Below are 21,936 nucleotides of genomic sequence, written 5' to 3' on the forward strand. Positions count from 1 at the left end.
TTGGTTGTGACAGGTGAGCGAGGATGTACACCTGGGATGGAAGGATGCACACCTGGAATGGTAGAGCGTGAGTGGGAATGCACGCTGGAGTTGGTGGTGAGGCACATGGTTGGGTGTGCGAATGAGGGCACACCTGTGATTGTCACAGAGGAGGTGACCGAGGAGGGGGCGCGAAGCGGTGTATTGGTGAGGTGTGCGAGCAACGAATGTGTGCCACAGTGTTCGGTGGTCAGGTGTGTGACCAAGGCTGTGAGTGGAATGAGGGTACCTGGGTGTGTAAGGAAAGGTACGAGGAGCATGGGCACGGCTGGATGTGTGAGCAAGGAACGGGCTGCGGGGTGTAAGCATGCAGGTGAAGCATCGACGTTAAACGGGTTAGAGGTTAGAGCGACTTTTAGCCGAAGCAGGCCCTCGGTGCGTGCTGGGCCTCGCTTTGAACGGCCGCGTCCGTGCTCCACTAGGCGGAGCTGGCAGCCCGATAGAAAGGGTCGTCATGGCGACCACTTTTTGGTGAGACGTGCCGGCAGGTCTAGATCGGGGCATTGGATGGCTCCACGCCGAGGTGGTGCGTGGGATCTCGGCACGGGTAAGCCCCCGTCCCTGCACCGAGTGCCGGACGCATCCTGCCGCCGGCACAAAACAACCAGCATCCATTGCTTGGCTTTACGAAGCCGGGCTTTGGACAGGAATTGGCGCACCGAGAGGCATTATTGAGTAGACTGGGTGATGAGGTTAGTGTTTTGGACCCAAAATTGGAGAAAAACAAAATTTGATGATTGGCAAGGGATTGGCAGTAGTGATTGGCAGATGATGGGTAGTGATTGGCAAATTTTTGATTTGTTGAAATTTGATGTGCAAAATTGGTAGTGAGAGACCCCCGATGTGGTGGGATGGCATCCCTGCCACCCTGCCCAAGTGGGGCAAATGCGCAATCGTTTATGGGGTGTATGGCAGTGAAAACTAGCCCGGGTGGGTTAGGTTATTAGTAGGGATCTAGCGAAGATGACAGTAGGTAACGTTAAGTTTAGTTAGTGACTGATACCTGTAGTGGGGACGCAGGTAGATTAGTGTGGATGATAATGACGTGGGAGCGCAATAGTTTAAAGGGACGACTGGGAAGCGCAAGTTTCAGAAGGGAGTAGTTAGCTGAGATGATGTCGTGTGTGTGAGGATGGAACAGGTGTGATTGCACAGGTGTGCAACTGGACGGGTGAGTGGAGCAATGGATGAGTAGTGAGTGTGTGGATCAGCGCGAATGCGCTTGGGGAGAGAAGGGTGCAGGTGGCACCAGGTGTGAGAGCACAGGTGTGTGGAATACATGGAGCAGAGAATGAGTGGTGTGGAGAGAGTTGGAGTAAGTGGTACGGAGTGGTGTGCATGGTGCGAAGGTGTGGATGGGGGAAGAGTGGACCCCTTTCACGAGTACCCGGGGCGGGTAGTGTAAGTGTTAGGTAGAGGGTATAAGTAAATTGTGGTTGGAAATTGGCATTTGTGGTGCGGTTGCAGAATGGTGTTGTGAATGGGTGCATTAGTGTTGTGGAAATGGCTGGGCGTGTAGCCTGTTAGTGTGTGTAGTTGGTTGGGCACTCCACCACTGTGAGGATGTCGGCCAGGTGAGGCCGCAGGTGGGCTCTGGGAGCCGGTAGAGTTGTGGATGGGGCCCGAGGATCCGGAGGACGGACCCGGGTAGCCCAGTGCCAGAGAGGGCACCGAGTGGGGAGAGCGCCAGAGGGCCTTCCCCAGGTAGTTAGGTTAGGGTGAGGAGCAGGTAAGCTCGGAGGCAACTGCAGTGGTGGAGGTGTGCAGGTGGGTAGACCCACTGGGAGAGGTACACGCCACAGCCCAGAAATTGTGCGAGGGCACCGGGAGATGAATCGGGGGAGTGAGACCCCAAATTGAAAAGCACCACAGTTTGGCCAATGGGAATTGGTTTTTAGAACCCATAGTGTAAGAGGGCCAATGGTTTGGCCGGAGAAAGACCCCGGGTAGTGTAAAGTTGTTAAAGTCATTTAGGGAAATAGTTAGGATTGATGAACCTGTCGCACCATACGCAGCCACTTACCTGTGGTGATGATGATGACTCCACACCTGTGTTTTCTTTGTTTTGTTGCACGAAATGAGATTGCTGTTGGATTTGTGAGACGCATCACGACGTGGATGAGACATTGGGGTGATTCCATCTCTCCCTCCCTAGGAGGGACTGATGATGAATTGGTGATAGCAAATTATGATGTTGAGTTGGAGATGGCAAATTATGATGAGAGTTGAAAATGGCAAATTTGAGTGGTAAGGAGGGAGAGAAGACGAATTTGGTTTATGGGAGGAACGGGGAAGACAGTAGGGATGTTTGTTGATTTGTAAAGTAGATGTTTATGGGTAGTGTTGTGTTTTGTGGATACAGTAAGGGGTAAGGGAGGGGCCATGTAGGTTACCTGGTGGGGTGGGGGGGCGTACGGTAGGAACGTACCTGTCTCACCTGGTTCCCATGTGCCCCCAGTGTGCATTACCTTACATTGCGTGCACTTTTGCGCCCTTACCACCTTACTCACTTGTCTTTTCTTTTGTCTCCCACCTCCGAGGATCTGGCTTTGGGGTAGAGAGAGAGGAGAGAGAGGTGCTGGCTTCGCAGTTGTGGCCCTGCACTTTCGCTGTTCGCTGCCTGGATCGATACACCATATGGACCGCAATGTTTGTGGCCACCCACCATGGACCGCAGTTATTTTGCGGCCAAGCACCACCCGTGGAAGGACCTATGGGTCAACGTGGCACCTATGCCAAACAGGTGAACCACTCTTAGTTGGCCCCTGATGGCCACAATACAGAAATGGACGCGGTTGGCGCCTTTCTTGATTTTTTAAAGAAGTAAGAAGGCCAAGTGCACCACATGAAGGCAAGACCAGCGGCAGAACATCGGCCGGCTGCGACACCACACAATGATCACTAAACATTTTATTGGTGCACCGGATGGTGCTCACTGTGTGATGGGGTGGTGCTTGATGCTTGGAAGGGGTGCTCTGCACATTATTAAAGGCCGTAGGCCACAGAGCACTCGTGGGTTGGTGTATCAATGCTGGCATGCGTGCTCTCTCTATGCATAACATCTGCATGTGTTCCTCCAAAAAAACAGGTCCTGGATCGTAGTGTAAATATCAGCGTAGTCTTGTGTAAATAATGCTCCCTACCGGCTGTATGTTTAGTTTGAGGATTCTTTCCGGATTCGGTTATCCTGTGGGTGTGTTTCTGTGAGGAGAAGGGTGCAACGTCGCAGGGGGACATATTTACTCATTTGTGAATATCTGTAAAACTGTCGCACTCAGGGTAGAGTTAATAGTAGAGGGAACTACATTGCGTGCCACACTAAAGTAGGTAAAAATTTATCGGGTCGGGACGCCCCGAGGGTAGAGAAGGGTGCAGTGTTGCGAATATGGAATTTGGCCTCCATATCCGCTTGTAAATATTCCCCTATTTCCCCAATACTCCCCAACTATCCCCAATCCCCCATTCCCTAGTCCCATTGTCTGTAAACAACACTCTGTAGAACCGACCTTCCCCTTTATCCCCCATTAAATGTCGTGCCCAGGTCCACCGCATCTCACGTAGACAACTTTCGGACATCTTGCTAGTTATTCTTAGTCTATGTCAGTTAAGGACTCCTTTCCATTAATTCTGACTCTTCGTTGCACCAGAATGTGATTATATGGCACCAGTAGTGAGTTTAGGACCTTCCCATACCTCCTTCCATCTTCTTCCCCAAACAACAACAACAACAACAACTACAGCTACAACAACAACTACAACCACGGCGCGCGGGGGGAGTGTGCGTCCTCCCACCAGCTCGGTTAGCCGCCATGACCATGCGCTCCACGGGGTTACCACGAAGGGGCTCCCTGTCAGCCCCTCGTCAAGGGCGGAGCCGGTAACCCCCCCGCATGCACCCAATGAGAAGCAACGAGCCGATTCCATCTGGGGCGGAGCTAACGAGCCGAGGGCGTGTCACTCCCCGCCGGATATACGCAGCGACTTACCGGATGTGAGGTCAGATGCGCCCCGAGCTTGAAGAGGAAGTACCAGTCGTGACCTCCGAGCGCTGTGACCTCCCTGCATCTACTGGACCGTACAGTACCCTGTCCCTGAGCACAAGGTGCACCTTGTGCTGGCCATCGAATACCCGCTTTCCTTGCCATCAATCCCCGTGTGAGTCAGCCTTTTGTCCCGTTTATCTGTCGTCTGTTGGGGTTAATATAAGTGTGTCTAAGTGCCTGTCTTTCTATGATGTCCCTCTTGTAGTTGTAATCTAACCTTCCGCCTTAATATAATCTCCTCCGGAGGTCTTGAGAACCGTATCCCTGGTGTCGTGTCATTTTAATCCCAGCCGTGTGTCTTTTCCTTCATTGATCTAGCGTAGCGCGATTAGTCAACGTTCGGGTATAATCGGGTAACTTGTGCAGACGTGGTCATACCAAACCGCTCGGTAAACTAACATCCACCACCGCGTCTGTAACAATACGTTGTTCTAATCTAATGTGATAACCAATACAGATAAATCTGCCGGCGAGAAACGGCGGATACGAAACAAATTGTCCAGATTGAACCGATTTTAATAATGCAGTGAACAACCTTTGGTACATCCCAGGTGATGAAGGTTGTGGTCAAGTTTTATCACAATTGTGTGTGTAGTTTGAAAGAAGAAAGCAAATACCTATTTTAGGGGGGTCAAACCTGGATCCTTTGACCCTGATGTTTTTCATGCCATGAACAAACTTGAGTTGCAACATACCGTGAAATGAGGTGAATAGGGACAGCAAGCAAGGTGAATAGGGACACAAACTGAAAAAAAGTTCGGAAACTTTTTTCGCTGAATTTTTTTTTTGAATACAAGATCGAGGCTCGTGTAAGAGCTAACATCAATCACAAAAAAACAAACGGACACGATGGTGGGTGGTGGTGGAACAAACCAACGGAAGGTGGGGACACACAAAACATACAATAAAGGGAGCGGGAGACAAGATGGGGAGAGAGAGGGAAGCACACAAGTACAACAGCAGAGAACAGAGACATCGGAAGATCTATGGGAGAAAGAGGGCTTGGGGGGGAGGAGGCATGGGAAGGCGGGGGGGGGGGGGGTAGAGGTATAAAACACATGGACACTGCTAGAACTTCCAGGTAAGAAGTCGGTATTTCAAAAATAGTGGATCTGGGGGTGAATTAACGGGGGTAGAAGAGATCAAGGTTTTGGATGGGGGAAGATAAGAGATGGTGGTGAACAGCCGTTTTATTGACCTGGAGGGAGGAGTGGGATTGAAGAGAGTGAGGGAGTTTGTTCCAGAGGCGGGAGAAAAGAGGAATGAAGGAGTGAAGGTGAGCAGAGAGTCCTGATTTTGGCAGTTTAACCATAAGAGGGTTGCTTGTAGATCTTGTGCGACCTGTAGGAATATTTGGGGGACAGAGCACAGAGAGAGCTGGGGGGGGGGCAAGGCCGGGGAGGAGTCGGGAGAAGACAGAAAGACCACAACCTGCCTGAGGTGAGGGCTTGAAGTCGCATTTATATTCCGTAGATTTTCCACGGGTCCCAGTTCGTTAATAACCACATATATGTTAATAACCCCATATATTAACCCCATATATGGGTTAAATAGGAATAAATAGGATTTTTATGGCTGTCCCTATTCACCCCGTTTTACAGATGAATAGAGACAGTCACTAATACAAAAAAATAATAAGCAAGAAACAATCCTGAGTTTCCAACTTATTGCTAAATTGATAGCTCAGATGGATGCACATAATATGCACCCATAATATAAACCACGGTGCCAATGAAAAAAAATATGGGATAAAAAGTTTCTCCAAACTGTCCCTATTTCTTGATTATTATTTTTTGTATTAGTGACTGTCCCTATTCACCCGTAAAACGGGGTAAATAGGGACAGCCATAAAAATCCTATTTATTCCTATTTGACCCATATATGGGGTTAATAGGGACTATAAGTTGCTTTTTAAAAAAACAAGTGAACACTTTCAACCCAAATATCAACAAATCAGTATGGTTATCAATTTTCAGCGAAAAAAGTTTCCGAACTTTTTTTCAGTTTGTGTCCCTATTCACCTTGCTGTCCCTAATCACCCCATTTCACGGTACCAAATATCATTTTTGTCAGGTTTTGTCACAATCCCATTAGCAGTTTTGGAGAAGAAGTTGCAAGTGTTTAAGAACTGATGGACGGACGACATACCATTCCATAAGGTCCCTGAAACTACGTTCCAGGTGAGCTAAAAATCTTCTCAGAAACCATGGGGAAATAACCTTCAGTCCGTCCCCCACAGGGCTATTTTAATACCCTTTACCCTGTTTTGATTTTTAAGTGTTCCTGCGAATGACCCCTCCCTCCCAAAACAACTCACCCATCGCCTACTTGGTCCTGGTTATATGGTCAGTATCCTATACAGACACACTAGAGGGCTCTCTGGTTGATGACATACCAGAGAAATAAAATGAGAAAAGTTTGACTGAGGAGGATGTGTACAGTTTACTGTATGTATATATAAATGGCATGGGGCAGAGGAAATTTTTGCCCTACCTTTCCTGACAGGAGAATTTTGCACCACCTTGATCTTAGCCCAGATTGCATAAGACTGTATAAGGAATTATTAAGATAAAGTACCATTGCTGAATATCATCACAGCCTTATATAAACGTTGTAACCTCTGAAACCTTAGCAGAGCATTACATGCAAACGAACACTGCGGTTAATTTAATCACAAGATCCTGAGGTGGCGGCACATGGTTGAACACCGCATGCTGGGTGGAATGCTAGGGACACAGACAGCTGCACACGGGGGGGGGGGGGGGGTAAAGCAGGAGCAATGACACATTGGCCTGTGGGATATTTTAATCATCTGCACTCCTCATCCGTCTAACCGCATGTCTGTCACCATCCATCTGCACTGGAAAGCCACTCGGGTTCCATCTTTTTCCATGCGGTTTATAAGAAAAACCGTCACGGCTCATGAGGGCTGTAACAAAAAGAAAGGGCTTCACAAGTGGAACGAACCAAAGATGATTGAAACAATAGTGAAAAAGTGAAAAAGTGACATTTGATTCCTTATTCTCTTCGCATTGAATGATTCTTCAGGAAGACCTATAATAAAAAGTACATGAAATACAGGTGAGCACAGTACAGAAGGAAAGGAAATGCATTACAGGACTTTAAAGGAGACGAGGCCTCCATAAAAGATTGTGCTGCCTTCCAAATCTGAATGCTATTGCATGTTGGTTTGTTAGTCAGCCGTGTGGGCGAGTTCAGGCAGAAGGAATGCTTCACTAAGCCCAAGAATAAATGAATGGGAGGAGGGGGAGAGACGACGACACTTACTCGAGCCGCGTCAATGTGGCACCGGGATTCCTAGCAAGCGCCTAGAGTGACTACAGCGAATCAATTAATTTGATTCAGCATGACTAACCGAACAAAAAGGGGCAATGGGGTGGAATGCGGTTGTTAAAGTGGAAATATACATTGCTGTTTTCAAAAAAGACTCATGGTATAGTATATTGTCAATAGACCAAAACCTATTGGAATCAGTGGAAAACATGGAGCAGCCCAAATGTTCCTTAAACGAAATAGTATCTGTGAAAACCTTTCCTGATTATACGCCCAAGCTCCGAAAGCATACCGTTGCCAAAAAATGTTACGCTACATTTTAACAAACTCTGAAAGGTGGCATTTCAGGAAACCACCAAGGAAAACCACTTAATTAGAATTCCACTGAAGTCGAAGCCAATTAGACAACTTTATAAGGAGCTCCAATGACGCCGCTGTGTAGGTAATAGGATTTTTACCTTTTAGACATAATCTAGGCTTGTGGAATGGCAAGGAAACAGATGATGGAAAGGTAGCGTACTGACAATAGCACGGTGAAGAAAACAACTGACAATGACGCAATTAAGCAGGTGGATGAATGAACAGGAAAGAGCTAGAGGAGAGAACAAAAAATGATAAACTGCCCATGTAAATAAGGTGTGGGGGGAGTTAATGGGAGCGGAAAGATCATGGATGGCAATGCAAGATGACAAGAGATGGTGGTGCACTGCCACCTTAATGCCGTGGAAGAAAGAATGGGTCGATTTGACTCAAGGTATGTGATGCAACAGGAAGGTCATAGGAGGATCAAAGGAGTAGGGGTGAGCAGCACATATGGATTCTGGGAGGTTAATCAGAAGGGGGTACTGGAAGAATGCGTACATCATGGAGGGGCAGTGGGAGCAGGACAGGTGGAGTGGTGTAGGACCATCAACCTGTCTGCGATGGGATATCAATAGGGCCCAACAGCCCTTTCTTCTTTGTGGGAGACGCCAAACGATGTTGAGCATCCAGATAGTGAGAGGTGTGAAGCAAGGCCACCGGCTCGGAGGGGAGAAAGGAACTCCATTTATCTCCAGACAAAGGTAGTGTCGGTCGTGAGAAGATCCAATTTTGAGAGAGGACATAGCAAAATGGCGATACCCAGCCTGTAGCTGGTTGTCACAGTTTGCCAAAAAAAGCTCTAGACCGATGGTGAGACCAAGAAATTTGGAGGAATTAACGATGAAGGAAACAGATAGCTGGGTTTGTATTGATACTCGTAGGTGGGCTTGCTTATTCTGTGAGGTGTGAGGTGAGAATGCGAGACTTGCCTGGATTGAATTTCATGTCGGACCAGCGCCTCATCCCTTCTTGATCTGCTGAGAGGGGTGCGGGCTGCTCCGATCTGTCGCTGGGACGGGCAAATTAATTCCCCTGCGGTGTGCTTCACATTAATGATTTTGTTGTGTGCAGAGCAATTAACTAAAAGCACTTTCAGTCTGACAGCAAAGTTCACTCACAGCACAAAGCTAGGCCTCACAGGCGTGGTGTAACCATCTCTGAAACAACAAAAGGTTTTCGAGCACAAGATGAACACATGTTTTTACAGTTCCGACTTGACATGCCACACTAACTACAGTATTTGGTATGCCAACAAAGCCGACCAGAGCAGGGTTATTGGAGGGTTTTGCTTTCAAGGCATCGTTTTGACCATTTATCACACCGGGTGGAAAGTTTTCAGTCTACCGTGCAACTATCAAATTTTGAAAACCTCTTTCAGCAAAGAGGGACCATTGTTGGATTTAATCGAGACTCTCAAAATCCGGGCAATTTTTTAAATCTGACTCCAATTTCTTTCATGTAATAGCAATTATGAGAATTTTTAGGTTTCTTTCATAAGGACAAAAAACGCAATTATAGTGAATAGCGTGATGGGCTCCATCTACATATGACATATGCAGATATGACAGATTTCAATACTAAACCCTCCACTCTCCTTCCAAACTACCTTCACCTTACCCTTTCATCCTCAAATACCACTCCCTCCCCATTTCCCATCCCCGTTTGCTTTTCCAATTTATCTTCCTCAATTAGCATCCCTACCCACCAATACCAATGAGTAATATTGGTAGTTTGCGTGTTCAAAAAGGAAAATTGACGGCTACTTTAACGACTACAATTATTCCCACCTTCTCGTGGGGTCGGCCGGGGAATGCTTTTCCTTTTCCTTTTCCCTGGAATGAAAGTATTTTACGACAGACTGACCAGGTCTAGGATTCGAGTGAAGGTGGCAGGAATTTCTAATTTGTTTAGGGTTCAGGAGATAGCATGCCTACTCTTCACGAAAGATACCGTGGGGTCTATAACATCCACCATCAACCAGAGCTGGTAGATATCCTCTGACTCAACATCCTTCCGATGCACAGCACATGTTGATGCATGGGCCGTCATACCATTGCCCATCATTAAACGAAAGCTCGGGCTTTGTGTGTCGCTCGCAATATAGTAAAGCCAATAAAACAGTCTTCAAGCTTTAACGAGTCCAAAAAGTGGAATTTTATTTGCAATAGACCTGCTTACAGTGGGCATTGGCTATGAGAGACCATGGGACAAAGAGCTCCTTAACTCTGGCTTTTCTACACATGCCTATGTTAAAGGTTATAGCTCATGGATTATGTGTATGACTGCGACAGAGGAGGACATAATTATGACACGACTGATGGATCAATGTAAGAAAAGGATCATGACTTTGTGCCTTCCCAATCCATGGAATGTTCAGCGAATGGAGCTACACAGGCCATTCATTGTGGATTTGGCAAACCCTAATATAGCACATGGAAAACGTACTCCTTGTGCTTTACTATGTCATTCATCAAAGCAATGTGATCATGCAATATTCACCATGTAATATAACATAATGATCTACTTTGTTCTTTAACGTGAAATGAGATGTCAGACATTGAAAGATACGAAAAAGCTTACAGGATGCAGCACCAGCATGTGCACAACGGTAACAGAGGGCTGTTGTATTTGAACCCAGAGAGATTCGAGCAAGAATACACTGCCATGAAAAATGCATGTGGACACACACACACACACACACACACACACACAGAGACAGACACACACACAGACAGACACACACACACACACACACACACACACACACACACACACACACACACACACACACACACAATTGAGGTATCGGTTCCCAGTGATTTTGGCCAAAACATCACAAAAAATCAAGAAAAAGACCAAATACCATAACCTCATAAACGAAGTGAAAAGATCCTTGAAGCTGAAGAACACCGAAATTGTGCCAATGATAATTACATAAACGGGAATAATGAAAAATAACTTATGGTGATCTTAAAAACATCTCTGGGAGTGTTAAAACCATCAAACTACAGTTGGAAGCTGTCCAGGGCTCGGTGACGATCACAACTTTCAGAACAACAAAACCTCACAGCTTGGTCCATTAATCGTGACCCCCCCTCCCTTACTGAAACAGAGGTGGATACTTCGGGACCTGGGAGGACTCAGTTCCACCTTCTGAAACCCGCATATGGAGGAAACAACACACAAACCTACCCCACCTTTCCCAACAGGGGTATCTTATGATTTATGAATGAATGAATGAATGATCGTTTTAAGGCCATTTTCCCCGCTAGAGCAGGGAAAGCCTTGCGGGCCCCATGACAATCATGGTTCTCTGTTTGAGGCAATGTTTTTATTAGGGGTATCTTACCAAATAGGGGTATCTTACCCCACCTCATAACCTATTAAATTAATATGGTGGGGTTTATCATTCGGAAAACCATTAAAAATGGCAGAACATACATATTTGAAACATAGCAAAAAAAAACAAAAAACAGAAGGGAGGAAAAAACACCCCCAAAAAATAACTGAGAAATGGTGAATACAAAGCAAGCATTTGGTAGTTGTCAACACGTTATGTGTGCAATGGGGTGGGATTGGAGAAGGAGGGACCAATGAGAGGGGGTGGAGTGAACAAAAGCTAGTTTATAAACATTTGTGAGGTTTAGTTCAGCACTCCCACAGAGATCGGGTCCGAATCCCACATCTTACAAAGGTCACTTAATCAGAGGCTGACGCTCTTTTGATTCCATTGATGAAAAGCCTGAAGAGTTAGCACGAAAGAGCTTCTACAATCAACCTGTGCAGCACCTAATTAGAACAAGGACTTGTTTGTGCACACCGATCGGTGTCAGGAAAGCACAGAGGAGTGAGTGCTCAATGGTGTGGGAAATAAAACAAATTGAATCCAAGATGCACGAATGCAGGTGCTTTCGTTGGCAGCAGTTGCTACCTTTCGGGATGAAAACATCTTGGAACAAGAAGGCACTCGGCAGACAGCATACCTCTGCCACGATGAACAGTTTACGTTTTGTATCCCACTGATAGGTCATGTCCGCATCTGACTTGAAACAAAATCGAATCAAATAGTCCTCGTCACAATCACAACCTGTCCATCAAGTTTTGTCCAAATCCGTCCATCATTTTTGAGATATTGTGCTATATATCGTTTTTGGCCTATCTCTCAATTGTAAAGGAAGAAGCATTAAAAAAAACTGTCACCTCTGGATCCAGATCTTCACCAAAATCGAATCAAATACTCCTTGTCACAATCACAACCTGTCCATCAGGTTTTGTCCAAATCCGTCCATCATTTTTGAGATATTGTGCTATATATCGTTTTTGGCCTATCTCTCAATTGTAAAGGAAGAAGCATTTAAAAAAACTGTCACCTCTGGATCCAGATCTTCACCAAAATCGAATCAAATACTCCTTGTCACAATCACAACCTGTCCATCAAGTTTTGTCCAAATCCGTCCAGCGTCCATCATTTTTGAGGTATTGTGCTATATATCGTTTTTGGCCGATCTCTCAATTGTAAACGAAGAAGCATGAAAAAAACCTGTCACATCTGGATCCAGATCTTCACCAAAATCGAACCAAATAGTCCTCGTCACAATCACAACCTGTCCATCAAGTTTTGTCCAAACCCGTCCATCATTTTTGAGATATTGTGCTATGTATCGTATTTGGCCAATCTCTCAATTGTAAAGGAAGAAGCATTAAAAAACAATGTCACATCTGGATCTAGATCTTCACCAAAATCGAATCAAATAGTCCTTGTCACAATCACAACCCGTCCATCAAGTTTTGTCCAAACGCATCCTTCATTTTTGAGTTATTGTGCTATATATCGTTTTTGGCCTATCTCTCAATTGTAAAGGAAGAAGCATTAAAAAACTGTCACATCTGGATCCAGCTCTTCACCAAAATCGAATCAAATAGTCCTTGCCACACTCACAACCTGTCCATCAAATTTTGTCCAACCCCGTCCATCATTTTTGAGATATTGTTTTATATATCATTTTTGGCCTATCTATCAATTGTAAAGGAAGAAGCATTAAAAAACTGTCACATCTGGATCCAGATCTTCACCAAAATCGAATCAAATAGTCCTTGCCACACTCACAACATGTCCACCAAGTTTGGTCCAAATCCATCCATCATTTTTGAGATATTGTGCTATATATCGTTTTTGGCCTATCTCTCAATTGTAAACGAAGAAGCATTTAAAAAAACTGTCACATCTGGATCCAAATAATCACCAAAATCGAATCAAATAGTCCTTGTCCCACTCACAACCTGTCCATCAAGTTTTGTCCAAACCCGCCCAGCGTCCATCATTTTTTAGATATTGTGCTATATATCGTTTTTGGCCTATCTCTCAATTGTAAAGGAAGAAGCATAAAAAAAAACTGTCACATCTGGATTCAGATATTCACCAAAATCGAATCAAATAGTCCTTGTCACAATCACAACCTGTCCATCAAGTTTTGTCCAAATCCGTCCATCATTTTTGAGGTATTGTGCTATATATCGTTTTTGGCCGATCTCTCAATTGTAAACGAAGAAGCATTTAAAAAACTGTCACCTCTGGATCCAGATCATCACCAAAATCAAATCAAATACTCCTTGTCACAATCACAACCTGCCCATCAGGTTTTGTCCAAACCTGTCCATCATTTTTGAGATATTGTGCTATATATCGTTTTTGGCCTATCTCTCAATTGTAAAGGAAGAAGCATTAAAAAAAACTGTCACCTCTGGATCCAGATCTTCACCAAAATCGAATCAAATACTCCTTGTCACAATCACAACCTGCCCATCAGGTTTTGTCCAAACCTGTCCATCATTTTTTAGATATTGTGCTATATATCGTTTTTAGCCTATCTCTCAATTGTAAACGAAGAAGCATAAAAAAAAACTGTCACATCTGGATTCAGATATTCACCAAAATCGAATCAAATAGTCCTTGTCACAATCACAACCTGTCCATCAAGATTTGTCCAAATTCGTCCATCATTTTTGAGGTATTGTGCTATATATCGTTTTTGGCCGATCTCTCAATTGTAAACGAAGAAGCATGAAAAAAAACTGTCACATCTGGATTCAGATATTCACCAAAATCGAATCAAATAGTCCTTGTCACACTCTCAACATGTCCACCAAGTTTGGTCCAAATCCATCCATCATTTTTGAGATATTGTGCTATGTATCGTTTTTGGCCTATCTCTCAATTGTAAAGGCAGAAGCATTAAAAAACAATGTCACATCTGGATCTAGATCTTCACCAAAATCGAATGAAATAGTCCTTGTCACAATCACAACCTGTCCATCAAGTTTTGTCCAAACCCGTCCATCATTTTTGAGATATTGTGCTATGTATCGTTTTTGGCCTATCTCTTAATTGTAAAGAGGCATTTAAAAAAACTGTCACAGCTGGATCCAGATCTTCACCAAAATCGAATCAAATAGTCCTTGTCACACTCACAACCTGTCCACCAAGTTTGGTCCAAATCCATCCATCATTTTTGAGATATTGTGCTATGTATCGTTTTTGGCCTATCTCTTAATTGTAAAGAGGCATTTAAAAAAACTGTCACAGCTGGATCCAGATCTTCACCAAAATCGAATCAAATAGTCCTTGTCACACTCACAACCTGTCCACCAAGTTTGGTCCAAATCCATCCATCATTTTTGAGATATTGTGCGATATATCGTTTTTGGCCTATCTCTCAATTGTAAAGGAAGAAGCATGAAAAAAAACTGTCACATCTGGATCCAGATCTTCACCAAAATCGAATCAAATAGTCCTTGTCACAATCACAACCCGTCCATCAAGTTTTGTCCAAACGCATCCTTCATTTTTGAGTTATTGTGCTATATATCGTTTTTGGCCTATCTCTCAATTGTAAAGGAAGAAGCATTAAAAAACTGTCACATCTGGATCCAGCTCTTCACCAAAATCGAATCAAATAGTCCTTGCCACATTCACAACCTGTCCATCAAATTTTGTCCAAACCCGTCCATCATTTTTGAGATATTGTTTTATATATCATTTTTGGCCTATCTATCAATTGTAAAGGAAGAAGCATTAAAAAACTGTCACATCTGGATCCATATCTTCACCAAAATCGAATCAAATAGTCCTTGCCACACTCACAACATGTCCACCAAGTTTGGTCCAAATCCATCCATCATTTTTGAGATATTGTGCTATATATCGTTTTTGGCCTATCTCTCAATTGTAAACGAAGAAGCATTTAAAAAAACTGTCACATCTGGATCCAAATAATCACCAAAATCGAATCAAATAGTCCTTGTCCCACTCACAACCTGTCCATCAAGTTTTGTCCAAACCCGTCCAGCGTCCATCATTTTTGAGATATTGTGCTATATATCGTTTTTGGCCTATCTCTCAATTGTAAAGGAAGAAGCATAAAAAAAAACTGTCACATCTGGATTCAGATATTCACCAAAATCGAATCAAATAGTCCTTGTCACAATCACAACCTGTCCATCAAGTTTTGTCCAAATCCGTCCATCATTTTTGAGATATTGTGCTATATATCGTTTTTGGCCTATCTCTCAATTGTAAAGGAAGAAGCATTAAAAAAAACTGTCACCTCTGGATCCAGATCTTCACCAAAATCGAATCAAATAGTCCTTGTCACAATCACAACCCGTCCATCAAGTTTTGTCCAAACGCATCCTTCATTTTTGAGTTATTGTGCTATATATCGTTTTTGGCCTATCTCTCAATTGTAAAGGAAGAAGCATTAAAAAACTGTCACATCTGGATCCAGCTCTTCACCAAAATCGAATCAAATAGTCCTTGCCACACTCACAACCTGTCCATCAAATTTTGTCCAAACCCGTCCATCATTTTTGAGATATTGTGCTATATATCATTTTTGGCCTATCTCTCAATTGTAAAGGAAGAAGCATTAAAAAACTGTCACAGCTGGATCCAGATCTTCACCAAAATCGAATCAAATAGTACTTGCCACACTCACAACATGTCCACCAAGTTTGGTCCAAATCCATCCATCAATTTTGAGATATTGTGCTATATATCGTTTTTGGCCTATCTCTCAATTGTAAACGAAGAAGCATTTAAAAAAACTGTCACATCTGGATCCAAATAATCACCAAAATCGAATCAAATAGTCCTTGTCCCACTCACAACCTGTCCATCAAGTTTTGTCCAAACCCGTCCAGCGTCCATCATTTTTGAGATATTGTGCTATATATCGTTTTTGGCCTATCTCTCAATTGTAAAGGAAGAAGCATTAAAAAAAACTGTCACATCTGGATCCAGATCTTCACCAAAATCGAATCAAATACTCCTTGCCACAATCACAACCTGTCCATCAAGTTTTGTCCAAACCCGTCCATCATTTTTGAGATATTGTGCTATATATCATTTTTGGCCTATCTCTCAATTGTAAAGAAGCATTTTAAAAAACTGTCACATCTGGATCCAGATCTTCACCAAAATCTAATCAAATAGTCCTTGTCACACTCACAACCTGTCCATCAAGTTTCATCTGAATCCGGCCATAACGTTTTTTATATATCCTGCTCACAAACAGAGAGGTAGAGAGACAGACAATGAGACAGGGGTGAAAACATCACCTCCGTCCAGATTCGGTGGTGGAGGTAATTAGAAAGAAATCCCAAGTATTCGTTTTAAAACCCCCAAGCTGCAAACACGTCTGTGTGCTTCCATTACAATCAATATCCATTTTACCCCGGCCTAAATTAATAATTACCAAACAGCAATCGTAAGTCACAGTATGGATTGCTTGCTTACATCTATGGGAATTATCATTAGCTGGCTGAAGGGTACGATTCAGCATTGGAGAGGGTGGAGAGGTGACGGTGGTGGAGGGATTAGGTGGCAGAGAATGAAGCTGTAGATAACACAGTCCAGCTGTTAAACAAACAAAAAAAAAGTCACTGGATTATAAGGTGGGAAGGAAACCTTATCACCCCCACACACTCCGCTACCCCATCAACTCCTCTCTTCTCCAGCTATTTCTTTGAATGTAGCCCAACCAATAAGAAAACGTGATAGTTACCCTTGCCTGAGGAGAGGGTATTGCATTTGAGTCCGTTTGTCTGTTTGTCCGCACAGAATAAATATGATTTTCTCTGCAACCGTTGGTCCGATTGACAGGAAATTTTCACCGTAGGTGCAAATCCACCTGTATAATTTATTAATGATAACTATGACGTCATCGGTCACGTGGTTCGGCCGCCATCTTGGTAAAACCGAAAAACCTTGCACCTCTATATCTCCGAAAGCGCTGAATAGAGAAAATTGAGACATGGCTAATTGTAAAGAACTCTCCATGGGGAATAAAATATGCTAATGATGATGTCATAGATGCCTCCATTATGACGTCATAATTCGACAAGTACAAAACTTCATCCAATCAAGATGAAATTTTTTGAGCATAATCTAGGAATAAATTAGTTTAGAAGAAAAATAATGATGCCGTCATCGGTCACCTGGTTCGGCCACCATATTTGTTTTAACACAAAAGCCTTAAAAACCACTGAAAATGCATCCTGGCGAGGGTTTGCAATCTCCGATTGCTCTTTTTCCTGTTGTTTGTACAAACTGCTCTGAACGGTTTGGGGTGAAAGCAAAAACCATGTCCATGAGACGGAAACAAACCCCTGCACAACCTTCAAAAGAGCACCAGACAACAAAGGCAAAAAGCTCCAGCAACCTTTAAACACTTTGGCAAAGCATGTCTGGTGGTGGAGGCGATTGCATGGAAATCCGAATGGAATGGCGCACACTGGGATAAACACATTTCCAGACTCCCTAAGACATCAGAGAGCGCTGCTGGAGGGGAGTGCTCGTTCACCCTTAATTTTCGCACTGCCTCTTCCTCCATCTCCCTCGTTCCGGTCCCAATCTTTATCCAATCGCCAGAGCGCGTAGCACCACCCACCACCACGCAACGTGACGCATTGCCGACGACATGCCTGTCAAACAGCCTCATTCTGAAAACTTCAATCCGCACAAGTCACTGCAGGGTGGGTACGTGCGCACATGACAGGTAGCTACACGTGGCACACTAAAATCCTTAGGAACGTGGATCTCTGCAGGGCAAAAGGCCGAGGTGTGACATATCAGAAATGAAAACGTGGTAGAAAAAGAAATTTTGAAAAAGAAAAGACGAAATTTAAAATAAGTCAAGTGAAGTTAAGACTACAGGTAGATGTATAACAAGAACACCTGTGACCTGCGTATGATTTACAAATCCCTTGGTATGTGCAACAAAAACAACTGCTAATGTTTTACACCTTAACAGGTAAAAGCAGTACCGGCAGCAGTCAGAGCAGCATAAATTAAATTTGTTCAGGGTGCCGGCGATAGCTCACCTACTCTTCAATAAAATACAGTGGGATAGTTAACTTCTTTTTTTTGTATACAAGATCGAGGCTCGTGTAAGAGCTAACATTAATCCCCCCCCCCCCCCCCCCCAAAAAAAACCGACACACAAAACATACAATAAAGGGAGTGGGAAGCACACAAGTACAACAGCAGAGAACAGGGACATTGGGAGATCTGTGGGAGGGAGAGGGCTTGGGGGGAGGAGGCATGGGAGGGGCGGAGGCTGGGGGGGGGAACTTGCCAGCTAATGCTGGGAGACCGGACATCCGGCTTAACGTCCATCCGAGGGGCGGCACGCTTTGCGATGCAACGACGCCCTGCCGAAAGCATCCCAATCCCACAGTTTACAGTCTGCTCGGGAATCAAACCCAGACTAGACAGCTCAGGACAAGTGCGCGCTACCTCTGCACCATCCTGTCGGGCAGGTGATGTACATAGGATGTTAATTCTCGTCTCGTCAAATGTTCGTTTCTCGAAATGCTCACAACTCTGCGAATGAAAGCAAAAAACAAATTGCCATTTAAAATGTCCAAGGCAAATTTATCAATGTAACAAAGAGCACAACTGCAATGGCACCCAGGGGGGGGAAAAGGAGAAGGAACTTGTGGAACGGGTCTGTTTTCATCCACATTCTTGTCCCTCTCCGAGATGACCACGGCCCGAAGGAAGGTACCTTTTGTGTTTACAGTTTGCTTTTGCACCTGCAAAGTGCCACAATGATTCAGGCTTTCCTGTGTGGGCATCTCAAAGGGAGAAGGCGATTCATTTTTGATGAAGCCCAAGTAAAGCCTCCTTTAGCCCGAGTGCATTAACCAGGGATGAATGAGTGTTGCTTCAGCAATCCATACATATATTTGGCAACGATTCCAGATGAATTAAAATTATTTATTTTGAAAATGGCATCACGGGTAAACGCTCCGCCGCGTGACAGCCACCATGCCTCCATTAGCAGGTGCGATGCTTTGGCGAGAATATTATTCATGGAAAATGTAATGATCCGCAGGCTCTCTCATGGCTGTCCCATGTACAATGAATGGGTGGCCATTTTTTTTTCTGTGCCACCCCTACATATGGAGTGCTATATCACACTCCATGATATTTTGGATATTAAAGATCCCATAAGATATTGTTTTATTAATTTATTTTGCAACAATCTAAGACTCACGTGCGAGCTTGTTGACCAAATTCAAAACCGAGCATTAGGTTGACAAATGTGAATCGTGAGGATATTGCCTGACCTATAACCATTGACACAGTGGGAGCACTGGCGAGGTAGCTTACAGGTATGCACACTCACCTTTGGGCTGTTTAGCCTGGGTTTGAATCTTGAGCGAGTTATAAACCGTCACCCCGGAGTTTCACATGCGTGCCATCCATCCCATGGACATTAAGCTGGATAACCAGTCTGGCTGCACTACGGGTGTGGGTGGACGATGACGATCCCACGGTGTCTTTTGAGAAGAGTAGGTGAGTTGCTGCGGACACACTGAACAAATTTCAAATTTCTGCCAATGAAATGTCAGGCATGGCCAGCCGGTTCCAGGATTTCCTTTGGCCAGAACCCCGCCCCCCCCCCCCCCTCCTCCAAGCCGACCCCAAAAGGTGAAAATCGTGGCCGTTAAACAAGTATAACTTGTCACAGCAGCGACAATAAAGCCTTTAAATGGAGATATTTTCCCTCTGTTTTCTTCCAAATATTTTCAATCGACGTGTACACAATACTATTAAAACGCCACTCCATCTATTTATTACGTACGAAAATATGGCAGAATGTTTGACCCCACAACACTGGCCTTTACACCTACCCCACATGTTCCGTGAAGCTTCACAAAGCTTCGTGCCCTTTTTTCCCCCAACTTCTCCCACACCCCTTTATAGGCCCTTAACCCCCTTACTCCATCATCATTTATCTCTTCCTTTTCTCAATTTAAACCTCCCCCAGTGCATAAGTAGTAAATAGCGGACACCTTGTCCTTTACATCAGATGAAGGATTGTGTGATTTGGCTCAAGGTAGGTGTTGAGTACGTTGGGCTTATTGTAAATGCAGTGGTATTTGCAGACAACACTCTAGGTGTGCAAACTGTTCATATCAGCAAAGGTTCCCTTCAAGGTGCAACATCAATGGTTCGAACCGAACACGCCCACCATATTTTACAACAACAGACACGCCCACCATATGATACAACAATACAGACACGCCCACAATAGGTTATACCAAAACAGACGCCCACTTCATATGACACCAATATAGACACGCCCACTCTATATGACACCAATATAGACACGCCCACCTTATGTTACACCAATGAATAATTAACAAGCCCATTGTACACGGTATCGAAACATTCTCCCGCGCCTTGAGCCGATTCGATTGACCATCAAATTCCGGAGAAACGGGAATCCTGTATCCGTACGCCACTCGTGGGAAAATCGGGACGGAGAGGTGCAGGGATGAAAGCGTGCTGGGCAGAAGGTCCTGCACACATTCCTGACACCTCCATTCCACGAGCGGAGTAAACACACCCAGGATGAGGGGAGGGGGGCTTGGAGGGGGTAGGGCTTCCTTAAACGAGCACCAACCGGGGGAGGGGAGAGACCACCATGGGGGGTTCTTTCAATTAACACCAACGTAATAACGGATCTGTTCAATGTGTGTGACGTTCTCGAGAACGTTGGAAAGACGGGACACGCACGGCCGGCCACGTCGTTTGAGATAAACCCGAATATCAGAAACACGTCGTACCACAAAAAAAAGAGAGAAGCCTATGAGGTAGAGCGGGGTCTTGCGTACCTTGAGGGACACACTCCGACCCAAGGTTACGGAGGAGGCCGGAGCTCCGTTACAAGCACCAGGGGACGTCGAAGAGGATGAGGACGAGGACGTGGCGCCGACAGCTGCGGCCGCGGCAGCGGCGGCTCGGGCTACCCTGACCCCTCTCGGAGGTCCTTGTCCCCTGGTGATGCCATCGAGGAGACGAAGGAGGAGGATGTTGGCGGGAAGGTCCTCGACGGCGCACCGGACGAGGTAGCGGCACTCGGGACAGCGGAGTTCGCCTTGGCGGGACGTGACGATGCTCTGTAGACAGCGCTTGCAGAAGGTGTGCTGACAAGGTAGGACCTTCGCCGTGGCGTCCAAACGCTCCAGGCACACCGGGCACTCCAATAGGTCCAGTAGGGACGACTCGTCCATCATGGGGGGTGCTCGTACCCACGGAACAACCTCCGACTCCTCGTGTGTATCCGACGGCTCCCCTTCTTCTGCTACCGGTATCGATAGCTCAGCCGTGTTCGCTAAGGAGAGCCATCCCGGAGGCGGGACCTCATCTCCTCGGGACACGTCAACGTCCGGCAAGGAAAAGGGGACAATGGGGGAATATTAGGGATCCAGCCCGTTAGCCCTCAATACTCCCGGGCCCGACGGCACAGCTGCTTGATACGGCAGAGCATGGCGACGGCTCGTCGGCGCCTCTGTGGGTGGATCCGAGCGGCTTGCCGGGGATCTATGGGCTGACGGCGGGGAGGAGCTGAAAGGGAAGGCAGAGTCAGGGGAGGGCACGAGTTGGTGTGAAGCTGGGCAGGAGGAGGCTGGTCCTTGTTTAATGAGATTACACGTACGGTACCGCGAATAGCTGCGTGTCGTGTTCTCTCGTGGTGCTGGACATCTACACCTCTCGTGGTGCTGACGACTGAGCACCTCTCATGGTGCTGGACACCTACACCTCTCGTGGTGCTGGACACCTACACCTCTCGTGGTGCTGGACACTTACACCTCTCGTGGTGCTGGACATCTACACCCCTCGTGG

General features: G+C 45.3%; 1 protein-coding gene across 2 annotated transcripts in view; it reads right to left on the reverse strand.

The window, feature by feature from the left end:
- Positions 1 to 21,622, reverse strand: part of LOC137437704 (E3 ubiquitin-protein ligase SH3RF1) — a 209,694-nt gene extending 188,072 nt beyond the window's left edge. For both annotated transcript variants that reach the window (XM_078766140.1, XM_078766139.1), the window contains exon 1: positions 20,925 to 21,622. In XM_078766140.1, the coding sequence (XP_078622266.1) occupies positions 20,925 to 21,326 (402 nt within the window). In that variant the 5' untranslated portion in view covers positions 21,327 to 21,622. The remainder of the gene's footprint in view (positions 1 to 20,924) is intronic.
- Between the last annotated feature and the right edge of the window lie 314 nt (positions 21,623 to 21,936).

This window comes from Myxine glutinosa, chromosome 12 (genome assembly GCF_964187855.1).
Source record: "Myxine glutinosa chromosome 12, kmMyxGlut1.1, whole genome shotgun sequence".
In the NCBI taxonomy this organism is placed as follows: domain Eukaryota; kingdom Metazoa; phylum Chordata; class Myxini; order Myxiniformes; family Myxinidae; genus Myxine; species Myxine glutinosa.